Source organism: Brassica napus, chromosome C5 (genome assembly GCF_020379485.1).
Source record: "Brassica napus cultivar Da-Ae chromosome C5, Da-Ae, whole genome shotgun sequence".
In the NCBI taxonomy this organism is placed as follows: domain Eukaryota; kingdom Viridiplantae; phylum Streptophyta; class Magnoliopsida; order Brassicales; family Brassicaceae; genus Brassica; species Brassica napus.
In genome coordinates this window covers 12,440,004-12,453,662 of record NC_063448.1, presented here as the reverse complement: position 1 = coordinate 12,453,662, position 13,659 = coordinate 12,440,004, and the positions used below count along the sequence as shown (strand labels likewise).

The 13,659-nt window shown below is 36.0% G+C and overlaps 1 protein-coding gene, 1 long non-coding RNA gene and 2 pseudogenes across 9 annotated transcripts; 2 read left to right on the top strand and 2 right to left on the bottom strand.

The window, feature by feature from the left end:
• The first annotated feature begins 317 nt into the window (after nt 1–317).
• Nucleotides 318–2,562, top strand: LOC106421275 (annotated as a pseudogene).
• A 544-nt stretch (nt 2,563–3,106) lies between these two features.
• Nucleotides 3,107–4,899, bottom strand: LOC106421307. Of its 3 annotated transcripts, XR_001284158.3 has the most exons (7): nt 4,685–4,899; nt 4,299–4,477; nt 4,129–4,209; nt 3,937–4,004; nt 3,774–3,836; nt 3,603–3,690; nt 3,107–3,511 (listed from the first exon to the last, which is right to left on the bottom strand). It is a non-coding gene; the product is annotated as an uncharacterized LOC106421307 (long non-coding RNA). The 3 variants fall into 3 exon arrangements; XR_001284156.3 differs by lacking the exon at nt 4,685–4,899 and having other exon boundaries at nt 4,299–4,625; XR_001284157.3 differs by lacking the exon at nt 4,685–4,899 and having other exon boundaries at nt 3,929–4,004; nt 4,299–4,624.
• Nucleotides 4,900–5,340: 441 nt separating this feature from the next.
• LOC106421379 (RNA-binding protein 24) lies at nt 5,341–8,221 on the top strand. Of its 6 annotated transcripts, none has more exons than XM_048756754.1 (7): nt 5,341–5,894; nt 6,156–6,300; nt 6,391–6,508; nt 7,034–7,076; nt 7,173–7,449; nt 7,533–7,624; nt 7,709–8,221. In XM_048756754.1, exons 1-5 carry the CDS (start codon nt 5,712–5,714, stop codon nt 7,434–7,436), a joined length of 753 nt encoding a protein of 250 aa, XP_048612711.1. In that variant the 5' UTR covers nt 5,341–5,711; the 3' UTR covers nt 7,437–7,449; nt 7,533–7,624; nt 7,709–8,221. The 6 variants fall into 6 exon arrangements, with proteins under 6 accessions (XP_048612711.1, XP_048612712.1, XP_013717680.1 ...); XM_048756755.1 differs by having other exon boundaries at nt 7,533–7,635; XM_013862226.3 differs by having other exon boundaries at nt 7,529–7,624.
• Nucleotides 8,222–8,437: 216 nt separating this feature from the next.
• LOC106421378 lies at nt 8,438–9,879 on the bottom strand (annotated as a pseudogene).
• Between the last annotated feature and the right edge of the window lie 3,780 nt (nt 9,880–13,659).

The following is a 13,659-nucleotide window of genomic DNA, read 5'->3' as shown; positions in this document are numbered from 1 at the left end:
ACTCCAAAACATTTACTGTAACATGTCTATACAGTCACACTCATAAGCGCAACTTAGAGTAAAAAAATTCTCGCTAAAAGATTATCGCTATAAATGCTATTCAATTATACTCTCTATTAAAGTTAATAATTTACAATTTGAAGATGAAATTTGTATGTTAAATATCAATCAATAAGTCTAATCCAATCCGTTATATCAAATTATCAATCAAATCATACTTTATTTGGTTTGTCGAGCGGAATCTAACATGACCTGCTTTTGTTGCTTTGTACAAACATAAATGTATGATTGGGCTATACAATATTATTAACATAAAAATGAGGGTATATTATTATACCATATATGGAATAACCGATTTCTTGATGCTACTACACTTTCACTCTTTTGACAAGAAATATTATATTTCACTTCTCGACTTAGACTTGAAATTTTATTTATTTTAATATACCAATTATATATCTATGTTACTACAATATTTTTTACCAGCCTAATCATGGCCATGGCTTAAAAGGAGCTAGTAAAGATCAATTAAAATCTTTGATAAAAATCAATTAAGATTGGTGGCTCCACTGGATTTAAAAAATAAATTCAAAAGCAGGTGTGATCAATCAGAAATTACGGGTCAACCTTTTCAATAATGCCCACTCCCATTCTCACATCTTTGTCGATGTGTGATCTGCTACTACCCCATCCACCAATTTTAAAAATATAAATTATAAAATGGGAAAACAAATACAAAACCAAATGTCTCTTTCATAATTTTCCTACTCGTTTTGAATTTGAGCAAGCTTTCATAGTCTATAACTAATTTGTACATATATTATGATAGAAATGATAAAATATATATACTTTTTATATGTTTGTGAATGAACTACAAACTGTTTTGACGAAAACCTATTAAACTATAGAAATGAAAAGAAAAAAAATCTGCTTTTTAGCTTTATAAATGAGAAAGAAAAACTGTTGGTTTGTATACCGTGAAAATAAAAGGTGATTGTATTGATTGATGAATTATTTAGAAGGGAGAGGAGGCAACATGGGCAAATTGCCAAATTAGTTTAATAACTGACCCACATGTCTACCTGACCGTTTTGGACTTTCTGAGTTAGTGTCCAAGACTTTGGGCCCATAAAGAGGACCTTACACAAGACAGGACAAAAATAAATTCTTACCAATCGTCCACGTGGAAGTCTGACCACGTCTACAATCTTTAACGAGATGCTCGTCAGAGCGACGACGGTCACGATCATTTTATCCAAGCTTTTGACATGGTGGCTAACTGGGCCTTAAGATTATCCAATTAAGATCTTAGCCCATTAATAAAGTTAGGCCCAGTTCTGACGAAATCTAACGCAAAGCTTCGGCATCTATCGATCGTCGTCTAGCTCCGAGGTCGCCGGAATCGTTGCACGACCTAGAATCTGATATCGGGCGAGTTAGTCCCTTATGAGAACACAGCTTACAGAGATTGGTTAAGGACTCGAAGATTGATTCTTATTTCAGGACTTGTGATTACAGGAGCCATTGTTAATCGTCTTCATACTTGCTGTGCCTTGCCACAGCCATGAGAGCTTGTCAGTGTTTCTTTAAAAACGTCACATTACTAGAAACTTTTCAAATTCTTATTGGTACAGTAGAAATGATGTTGATGTAACGTTTTGTAGGTTTGGTGGGAAAACTTTATATGCTGGGAAGGAACTACGGAAGGAGACTCTGCCGTTGCAGTCCGGATCTCGGGTTTACAGAGTACAAGGGATTAAATCAAGTTCTTGGTATGAAGTCAAGATCTCGTACCCAGCTTCTGTATGTCAAACATTTTTGTTTCTCTATTGTTATTGGCTATTGTTTCGTAGTTTCTTGTGGAAAGTCTCATCTTTTGTTGTGATGACAGATCCCTGCTCTGTTCTCGCTGCAACTATTGAGGAATGGTGAAATGGGTTTGAAGCTAAAACAGATGAGGAGATTATTAAACACTGAGAAGTTGATATTCAGAACCGGAAGTTTTGAACAAGTTGATGACAAGGTATTTTTGCCAGCCATCTTCAAGGAATGTATGTTTTGGTGACGGTGGAACCAGAAGGGATCGTGGCTATACCAAATTTCAAAGAACGGTCGTTTATCATTTACAACATAGGCAAGCTTTTTCTTACTACAACTATCTCATCAATCTTTCTTCTTTCAACAACATAAAACTTGTAGTGAGGTCTGAAGTTTTTCTTATAAAACTCACTGTAAACAGTTTGTGAAGAACAGCTCTTTGGCATCGCATATTCATGCTGGTCTGTGGTGGTTTTAGTAGTATTGTGTCTTGTTGTCGCGGTGAGTCTTCCTCGGTTTCTCCCATCTTATCTTCTAATCAAAGATGGAGATCGTAAACGTTAAGAAAACCCCTGCCAAGTTAATAGTATCAAGAAGAAGCATATGGTTATTTACACGGATGATTTTTCTCTCTTACATATATGTTTCGTTACTCTGATAGTAGCTTCTTGATGTTTGTTCATCTAACTCTGTTTGGATTCAGTTGTATTATATTTGGATATATGAGCTATGGCATTTTGGATATTCATATTTCCTGGAAAATTGACTTTTTGATGATGCTACTACATGTTTTGGGGTAATTTTGTTTTTAGGAAGTTGACAAGAGTGTTTACTATTACGACACATGGATTATGCCTGGCATATTATTAGATTCGCATAGGATGCCCATGTGCAAACAACATTTGGAATAATACAAGTCAATTAATTAAAGAGTATATTACCTAACAAACGCTGAAATGCATATGAATGAAGATGCTTATTTCTTGTGTCAAAAAAGTGGACATGCCATATTCTACTGTTTCATATAAGGGCTTTGTGGGCCACATGGGATCCAACAAAACTTAAGCTAGAACATGATTATCCCTATAACCCCATTTGAATTTTTCAAAGATTTTTATAATAATAAATGTTAATTAGGAATTTTAGTTAAGAAACTCATAGTTTTTGTCATTGGTAATTACTTAATTAAGGGTTTCTAAAAAAAACTTGTTTACAAGATTGAATTTTTTTTAGATATAGATAAATATTTTGAATTTGGATGAGAGAAAGAAGAATATGAGAAGGAGAAGATCGCACAAAGGAGAAGATCGCACAAATCGTTTACAAGAGTTGTTCAGTACAAGATAGTATTTTAAAGACAATGACACAAAAAAACAACAAAACTATTCCATGACACAAAAAAAAAAAAAAAAACAACAGAACAACTCGCAATGCTCCACCCGTGACACATAAAGACATAAAAACATTACACAATCAACATATCGTGTTCTCATCGTTTATCAGCACAAGACACAAGAATGTTATATCGAAAAGAGGAAATGGTTAAGATAAACAAACCTCAATGCTGGCAAGGAGGATCCTCAAAGCCATCTCATGACAATACTTCCCTCTCAATGGGTAAGAACCATATGTGATATAGATAAAAAAGATTGCACATCCTCAAAGATCTTTCCAGGTAACACATCAAGCAACTCTGAGGAGAATGTTGCACATTATCAAATTATTTTGCTCGATTTGAAACCTATGTTCAGACTAGTATTAGAGAGTATTAAGAGTAAACATACCCCGGTTTCCTTTAACTTCTTTTGCATCTTTCTTCTCCTTAGAGACCCCAACACAGTCATAGCAAAGATCTATCATGGAGGTGAAGACCTGTTTGAATAATTCACGAACTCTACATCAGTACTTGAACATTCACGAATCGGAAAAATAAATAAGAAAACAATGTCACTTACACAAGAGAATTCAGATTCTGATGTTCCACAAACCTCAACCAACCTAAGCTTATCTACCTTAAGCTGCAAAACAGAAGCTTGATATTCAGAAACGTTACCCAACAAAGATACTCAAAACATCTCTCAAAAAGAAAAGAAATTCAGAAAAGTAGTACCAAATCACCTTCTGCTTTTTAGCACACAAATAGAAAGCAGCAGGCGTAAACACAGGTAGCGATGCAAGAAACCTCTCTTTATACCCAGACATCAACCAAACCCCGAAAAGACAAAGCAAAACATAACCAGGAGTTTCTATGAGACATTTTATCAAACACATCCCATGCATATACCATAAAGGGAAGAAAAAAAAGCTTACAAAGATAACATGTTTTGCATAGATTTGATGATCCTAACGCAGCCAAACTGAATCGCCAGCTCTTTAACATTGAGCTTAATCCTGAAATGTACATTTTTAATCAACTCATCCAACAGATTCATGAAAAGATTTGTAATTTAAGTGGAGATTTAATGGAAAAGGAAACCTACTTGACTCCGATAACGTTTTGGAGGCTATTGAATGATCACGGAGAGGTTGGACAGGGGAAGTACCTTGAGGCTACAAGGGCGACTAGAAGGGAGAGGAGGGAATAATCCGGCGACTAGTGAAGCTTTAAGAGCAATTTCAATGGCAGAAGAGAGGTCTCACGAAAGAAAGGGTTCTTCTTCTGATTAACAAAAACCCATCGTCATCATGCGGAGAACCAGAAAGGACAGAGACGACGAGAAAAGAGAGAGAAAGAGAAGAAAAGAAAAAGAAAGAATCTCTTTAGTTTTAGTTTTGAATTAATTAAATCTCTACTTAAAGATCGATTGCCTTTTGTTTTAGTTTTGAATTAATTAAATCAGTTATATTTTAAAAAAAACAAACATACCTAAAAGTGGTTTGGGTGTGAAGCTTGATCCGATCCCACAGACACTAATTAGGAATTTATAAACGGAGAGAGACGACATGCAACCACCACTGATTGATTGATTGATTGATTTTGACTTCATGAGACACCAAAAAAAGGAGAACAAACCGGACACATTACTAAACTTTACACATATCAGAATTTGCTTTAACCGATAAATTCACGAGAGAAGGAACGAACAAAGGCACATTATTATTCTATAATGATCACAGCGTTTAGTCACATAATAAAAGAAGGCGGGACCCATTCTTATTGGAGCGAAGAAGAACTAGCTCTCTCTCTCTCTCTCTGGCGAACAATTCATGAATCAATAATCACGCATCATCATCGTCGTCATCAACCAACTTCTTCTTCATCCTTCATCATCAATGTAAATTTCCCCGAACCAAACCTTACTTTTCCACTGATTCTTCCCTCTTCCGCATCTTCCTCAACGTTTGAATAAAATTCGTCGTTTCTGATTTTGTTTTAACAAATCGTGGCAAATCAGAAACCCTAGAGACTCAACCGTCTACCTACCTACCGGCACCGACTCCCTCTTCTCTCTTCCTGGCCCATCTTTCAATATCCCTTTTCCCCTAACTTCTTCTTTTTTTTTTTTTTTTTAATTTTCTGTTATTTTTTTTCCCGGGAAATTTTATCTCTTTATTTATTTTTTTATTGTCTCTGTCGTGATCATTATTACTTGTTAGCATGATCCTTTATTAGGTTTCATTGGGTCCGATTTCTCTCTCTCTCTCTCTCTCTCTCTCTCTCTCTCTTTTTTTTGGTTTCTTCCTTTCCTCTCTCCCTCTTGTCTTCGCAGACCCAAGTAAACCCTAGAATCCTCCCCCCCCCTTTCACAATTCGATACTCTTTCTTCACGTCTAAGCTTTAATCATTCAAACAACATCTAGGGTTTACTGGGTCTAGTTTTACTTCTCACTTTGAATCTTTCCTCTTCTTCCCCGTGAAAAAAGTTTCCTTCTTTCGCTCCTCTAATCTAATCATGGCGTTTCACTACTCGATTTCTCCCTTTGGCGACACAACCTACACCAAGGTCTTTGTTGGTGGCCTTGCCTGGGAGACTCACAGCGACACTCTTCGTCGCCATTTCGAGCCCTTTGGTGACATCCTCGAGGCCGTCGTTATCACCGATAAGAACACTGGTCGATCCAAAGGTTACGGCTTTGTGAGTTTACTTATCTCTTTATTCACCCTCTGCTTCCATGTTATGCTTTAGAGGTTATTTTGGGTTTTGAGTTGGGATTCATAGTGAAAGCTTTGGTAATACGGCTCCTTGTTGTGTATTCTAAATGCTGGTTTTGCTGAAACCTCTCTGATTCATTTTGCATCCTGTGACCTTCATATGTCTTTTAGTTTATTTCTAAGATTATTGAAATATTGAATGACTCAGCGCGCTCTGTTATTGGTTTTATATGGAGGATTTTAGGTGACTTTCCGAGATCCAGAGGCTGCTAGGAGAGCCTGTGTCGATGCAACACCTATTATAGATGGCAGACGTGCCAACTGTAATCTTGCTTCCCTTGGGAGACCTCGCCTTCCCATGCAGTATGCGATGATACCCAATCTCCCTGGTCAGTCTTGCTTCCGTATTTATCTCTTCTTTTTTTTTTTTTTTTTTTCTTACTCTGACTTTCATATTACATTGCTCTTAATTCTGTTAGGACGGATAAGACCTCCATCCCCATATGTTGGAGGTCCTCGCGGTTCACTCTTTGGAAGCCATCCGTATCAGCAACCATCTTCTTATAGCTACCAGCAAGGAATGATGTACCCTTACGGGTGAGTTACACAAGTTTGCTTCTGTTGTACAGACATGCTGTGAAGAGTTATATCTATTTGTTAGTCCATTTCACAAAGGTGGAACATTTGTTCAGTCACTTTTGATCAAGTGGGATTTACCAATCACAGCATGGACAATGAGATTCAGATGGGCTAGGGGTTGATAGTTATTAGTTAGCTTCTGCCGCATAGGGTTCTTGAGTAGTAGCACTGGGATGTGACATGTTGTGTGATTGGTAATCTTGCAGGACTTTAAAAATAGTATCAGAGGATTTGTCGCCGAGCTCAATTTGTTTTGGACAGGCAAAGGTTATGTAATGTATTTGGACTTTGATAAGGCCTTAATCATCTGAAGTTCAGGAATCGACATTTAGGCTATAGTTTCTCCTAGTCTAGTCTAGTATCTTCTTTTAGCCATTGTTGTATAGATACTACTCCTTTTCTTTTAATATTCTGTTTGAGTGTCTACCAAAAACTATACTCATCTGTCTCTAATTTTAGCTAATATTTTTGGTTCCCTCTCAGGGTTACACCATATGGACCTGAATACATGTACTCACAGTCTCAGGTAGACTTTTGAAATTGTTAAAGTCTCTTCTTGGTTTATTTGAAACTATTTTGACTTTGGTTATATATCTCATATCTTCTCTTTATGGTGTTGTAGGGCTTATATGGTCCTTACACAGGGCAACAGTACCTTCAGGTTTATGGAGTACCTGGTGCAGTTAACTCACCTGGCTACCAATACGGACAACTGAGTCAGAATATCCCCGGTTACACTACGATACAAGGGTATTCAGTTCCAGGAAGTCATATTCAATCACCTTACCCTTCAGCTATAGCAGGTCCCTCACCAACGCAGTCCCATGTCATTGTCCAGACTCCTCAACATATGCAGAGTAGTGGTTCTGATCAAACAACAGGGTGAAAGCTAGATGGGCGTAAGTATGTATTGATTATCTTAACGATTTAAATTGGCTTGGAGATGGTAGACCTTGATGTTATTCATCGGTTTTGTAGTTAGTAATCCTTGCAGAAGGGGAAGAAGTTGCTACTCTGGGTAGTGGCAGGGTTCCTGTTTAAGCTTTGCGCATTATTTAATTTTTGCATATTAAGGTTAAAGCTTGGTACTTACAGATGCTCCTTTTTGTTTCATTACTTGCAAATGTGTTCGATCTCACCACATTACTGTTGTTACAGGTCGTAAGTAAAGTAGTATTGCTCGCTGAAGAAGTCAAAAAGGGTAAAGGACAATGGAAGTTTCAGGGTTGGTACTTCTGGAGTCCCTCGTCATATATATATACCAATGGTTTCACACTGGAAACTGGTAGAAATACGCATGGTGTACAAATAAAAAGCATATATATATATATTATATACTAGTAAAAACAAAAACAAATACAGATGCATATAGAATGGTGGAATCAAAATCTGATTCTTTGGGTAGTTTTAAGTAGTCTTCTTACTATACACTTTCTAAAGGTATAGGAGTGTTAGTAACAAGACTGTTTAGGTAGCTTTCTATGTCCTCTTGAGTCGAGCCCCCCTGCATTGTAAATAAAAGTACGTCTGTCGATTCAGCTCACTTAGCTTCTGGTCTGTGCATAAATTTTAGCTCCAGGGACTCTTTTATTTTCCATGTTTGTACAGTTTCTATACTGATAACATTGTTATTTCAGGATCTTTCCTTATTGTTTCAGTCTTTGACTCCCATATTCTGCTGTATTTCCTCTGTTTTTAATCAACTCCATTTTTGTTGTTAGAAGCTTTTGGGTTTTGTAAATAATTTTGGAATTTTGCCTTGTGCGTTAGAAAAATGACCTACATGAATTCTTCATAAAAATTGTTTAGAAAATATAAAATATTTGGGCGTATCACACTTCTTTGAAAGCCCAAAAATGTTTACAAGAACACAGTTACACAGGCACGTGACGGAGAAAGAGCATGATTATTGCAAAGATCCATATTAGGAGTTCTTATTATTTTTATAATGCAATGGTTTCAAGTAGAAAAAAGTGACTTAAGATACAAAGTTAAGAAACTCCAACATTTAATTGCTCTATTGCAAAGTTCTTAAGCCAAAGCCAAGAAATAGGAATCTATCAGAGGCGAATGTGAGGTAATAACACACAGTACTTCTCCTTACCGGTCATATGATCGTTAATGCACTGGTAAACAGTTTCCAAGCAATGGCGATGCTGAGCCATTACAACCTCATTATCAGGCATGAAGGAGAAGTTGCAAATGACGTTAGATGCAGCAACGGCGCAAAGCTGCTTCTCTGCTCTGCCTTCAACATCTAGATTAAACAAACCATCCTCTTCATTCCACCACTGAGATGACTGATGTTTGTTCTTTTTCCCTAACACCTCACCAGCTGCAGAGCCAACTCCGGATCTGCCACGCGAATATGAAACCGTACTTAGTTTCCAAATACACAAGCATAGATAACTTCAAAAGGAAAGATCATATAGGCTCACTCACCAGGCTGTATGAATAGAGGCAAGAGCATCATACTCAGTGCCTAATCCTGTAACTGAAGAATTCACACCAAAAGACCTGACCTTAGTTCCTCTGGTCAGATCCTTAGGAAGAGCTATGTCACGCCAATCATCAATCTGCCAAATTTTAACCATATATTGGTTAAGGAGCAGAGAGGAAAGCACAATCTCCACACTAAGTAAGTAAGTACACAAAACTCACGATTAAGAGAAGGGCGTCAAGTAAGCCAGGGATCTTAGCAAGAGGAGTGAAATCTCTACGAATATCATCTCTTTCTTTGAAGGAGAGCAGTGTAAGTGTGTTCAACGCCCATGTCACCTCGCTCTTCAGACCACTTTGTAAGCCAGCACTATTCTCTTGTTGTTCTGCTCTACAAAAATCAAAATCCGCGTAAAGGAATCAATCATCTTTAGCTCCTCACACATTCCAAAAAAAAAAAAGATCTTGACTCAATTTTTTCTTTCAAATCAGCGAGAGAGATAAACTTACAAGAGCATTATGTATTGGAATATAAAGATTGGTCATTTGGGAGCTTACCAACGAAGGAATTGTGAACAAGAAGAGAAGGACCGAGTAGAGCTGACGGAGACATCGTTTCCGCCGCCGCCGCCGCAGCAGCTGCAGCTGCACTCGTACTACCAAAGGGACGGTCTCTCTTCGCTGGCGGAGCCGAAGATCCACCCGACTGACCGCCGGATTTCGCAAACTCTCGTTTCTGCATCTCTCTCTCCTCTGTCCATACAAACGCCTACACGTGTCAATAAAAGAGTCGACTCTTCTTGACCCTAATTAAGACACGGCTCTTGTGTAATTATGTTTTTTTTTTAACCGAAATTAGCTTAAGAAACGGGGTTAGAGACCCCGATATTTAGAGCATGATTATTGGGAGGTTCTTATGATGGGGGTTCTTAGCGGAATATAAGAACCCGTCTCTTAACTTTTAACTAAAAAAAGCTAAGAACGGGTTCTTAAATAAGAGTTTTAAGAGCCGGTTCTTAACTTTTTTAGTTAAAAGTTAAGAGACGGGTTCTTATATTCCGCTAAGAACTTCACTCTAAGAACCTCCAATAATCATGCTCTTAGAGCACATCAACAGTTTTTCAAAACGTTTCTAAACAACCTATACTATTATTTATAAAGTGATTTAGCTTATTTGTCATGATTTCTATGATTTTAAGTAATTTTGGTTATTTGTCATGTTTTAATTAAGTTTAAGCTGAGTTATTAATTTATTAGTAGTTTTTAGTTGAGTCCATAATTTATTAATTTAAATAATATAACTATAAAATATGTAATTAAATATATAATTATTTTTATTTTGCTTATGTATCATATTTTCCATGATTTTAGTCAATTTTGCTTATTTGTCATATTTTTATTAGGTTTTAGCTTAGTCATTGATTTATTAATAATTTTTAGTTGAATAACTAATTTATTAATTTAAAAAATATCTGTAATTAATTTTATATATAATTAAAAACGAATTTTGATTTAATAATATTTAAATCTATATGTTATATTAAAATCCTTATTTTCTTATTTGTCATATTTTATTAGGTTTTAAACTTTTATATAGGTCACTGATTTATTATTAGTTTTTAACTGAGTATTTACTAATTTTCACAAAACCCGTAATGAATTTTATATATAATAAAACACACATTTTATTTTAATAATATTAAATTTATATGTTATATTAAATAATTAATTATAAACTAATATAATAAAATTGTGAAAATATATTTAAAAATAAAGAGAATTCTTATATATACTGTTTTGCTATCTGAAAACAATATTTTTTATTATAAAGTTAAAAAAATAAGATATAAAAAAATTTATAATTAAATATTAGTCAAACAAAAATATTTATATAAAGATATTTTCTAAACTATTTCTAATATACGAGTGTTTTAAAACTTTTAACACAATAATAAGTACATAGTTTGATGAATTTTTTTTGACATATATAAATAATTTGATGTTTGATTTAACTATTTAAAATCATAAAATAACTTAACTTGTGACTGAGTTCGAAACAAATTTTATTGCTTTTACTTTAAAGCAGTTTAAGTTTAATCCGTGAAACACTATAGGTTCAGTTGGTGACCACTAGAAGAATGAAAAAAATGAAAAAAATAAAAAATAAAATTTCATTTGAGGAATTGAAAAAATAAAAAAAAAAAATGAATTTGTTCCTTATCAAAATTGCATAGGAAATTTTTTTCTTATAAATTCATTTCTCCATGGGGAATTTAGAAGAAAAAAGTGGGATTTACCTTTCAATAATTTGACTAAAATTTTAACATAACGGGTATAAATTTTGAGGAACAAAGAATTCACCATAATTTTTTTCCTTCAACATGTTCACCAATTAGAGTTTTATAATGCTGATTTTTGAATTAATAAGACATAACATAATAAGTATTCGTAAGATGATTATGTCCGCATGTGCAGGCAAAATACCTAGTAAAAAAATAAAAAGAATACAAAACAGGAAGGAAAGAGAGAGAGACGTCTCTTCTTCAAGGGACTATATGTACGTGGGACGAAACTTATTTTCTTGCTGTCAATTTATTAATGCCCATCATTTCTGTTATTGTCCAAACATTATACGAGAATTTTTTTATGGTATCTCACCACTAATAATGCTCTTACACCATGATTAATTCCAGTTTCTTAACTAAGATTTTTAACTTCAGCTAAGAGACGGTTCTTATATTTTCTTAGATTTAACTAAGAAAAGCTAAGAACCGTCTCTTAAATAAGAGATAGAAGACCATCATTAACGCAAGCTTTAATGACGCCTCTTAAGGAAAATTAAAAAAAAATTAATAAAAAAAGAAGAAAAGCATAGACTCGCCTTTTCCGTAAGGCGTAGAAGGCCCGCCTCTTCGTTGCCACGCGTCAAGCGTAGAGACGCTCTCTCTTCGGTTACGAACGCGTTGTCTCTCTCTCTCTCTCTCTCTCTCTCTCGAAAGCTCTCTCGAAATCTCTCTCGGCGAAAGGCGATTCGGTTCTCCTTCGGTGGCTCTCGTCGGCGCCGTCTCGTTCGGTGGATTGCATCGGCGACGTCTCGTTCGGTGGCTCCCGTCGGCGACCTCTCTCTCGCTGGTTCTCCTCGAGGCGACGGAGCTCTCTCTCGGTTCCTCTCCTCAAATCGAAAGGTAAGCGGTTGTTCTGTTATTGGTTATGCATGTCTTAGATTATGCATCTTCTTGGTATGATCGGTTGTTTTTCTTTGTAGTTTGTTGGTTATGTCTCTCGGTGGGTCTTCTCCTCCAAGATATCACTCGGTGGCTCATCTCAAATCGAAAGGTAAAGCAGTTCTTCTGTTGATTTTGCATGTGATTGATTTAAAATTTGTATGCTCTGTTGATTCGAAGATTTTGATTGTTGTTTCTGATGTTTTTGATTCGGTATGTTCTGTTTTAAGATTGATGGATGAAGAACATTTTGTTTGAATAAGTTTGTTTCAATTAAGACTGACGAATCAGGAATGGTTAATGCTATGTAATAGATTGATTATGCTTGATTTGTTTATTGTTTGGCTTTGTGGTTTCTGAAATATTTTTTGTTTCTGTCTTTCTGTTTACAGATAGCAGGATCAAGGTTCATCGACCAAAGTTTCAGAGCACAATTAAGGTTAGTGTTACTCTGTCTTTTGGTTCTGGAAACTAATTGATTTAGGTTCGGGTTTGAATTGAATCGAGTGTAATAAATGTGTTGGTTTGAGTTAGAAAATGGTTGTGTGATAAACAGAAGTGATGGCTAGGTAGAAATTGGTTGTGTGATTAATAGAAGTGTATTTTGTAGATAAATGTCAACTCGTTTCTTCTCTGCCATCTAGCTAGAAGTGAATGTCGTAGATAAATGTGAACTTGTTTGTTGGTTGTCATCAATGCATCTGAAACTTCCTTTCTTCTCTTCCTTCTCTGCCATCTATAAACAGAAATTCCTCCTTCACTTTCTTATCATTTCCTTCATCGTTCTTCATCATTCTCCTCTCTATGGATTCTCAAAGGCAATCTTCTAGCTTTTTAAACTTACTAAATAGTCAAGTACCTAACAATGAAAACCCATCTCAGTTACTGAGTTTTTCACCTAGTCCAGCCAATGAAAACCCATCTCAGTTACTGAGTTTTTCACCTACCAGCCGTTGGAGGATTTTCTTCACGTGCACAAACTGGTGAGGAGCGTAAGCAAAGGTGTAAGTGGTCAACAACTGAAGACCTGGTCCTCATCAGTTCATGGCTGAACACCTCCAAGGATCCAGTAGTTGGGAATGAGCAAATGGCAGGAACGTTTTGGAAGAGGATTGCCTCTTATTATAATGCAAGTCCGAAGGTGGTTGGTTTCACTAAGAGAGAGCCAAACCACTGTAGGCAAAGGTGGGGAAAGATAAATGAAGGTGTCTGCAAGTTTGTGGGGTCATATGACGCTGCATCCAAACAGAAGAGCAGTGGCCAGAATGAAGATGATGTTTTGAAGGCTGCACATGAAATTTTCTTCAACGATTACACGGTTAAGTTCACATTGGAGCATGTCTGGCGGGAGCTTATGAATGATCAGAAATGGTGTGGGACATATGGAAGTAGTCAACAAAGCTCTGGTGCAAAAAGAAAGAGGGTGGGGGAACAACAATCTTTTCA

Coding starts and splice junctions, on each gene's coding strand:
- LOC106421379 (XM_048756754.1), top strand. CDS start 5,712: ATGGCGTTTCACTACTCGATTTCTCCCTTTGGCGACACAACCTACACC. Junction 5,895..6,155: donor GATCCAAAGGTTACGGCTTT/GTGAGTTTACTT, acceptor GGAGGATTTTAG/GTGACTTTCCGAGATCCAGA. Junction 7,077..7,172: donor ACATGTACTCACAGTCTCAG/GTAGACTTTTGA, acceptor ATGGTGTTGTAG/GGCTTATATGGTCCTTACAC.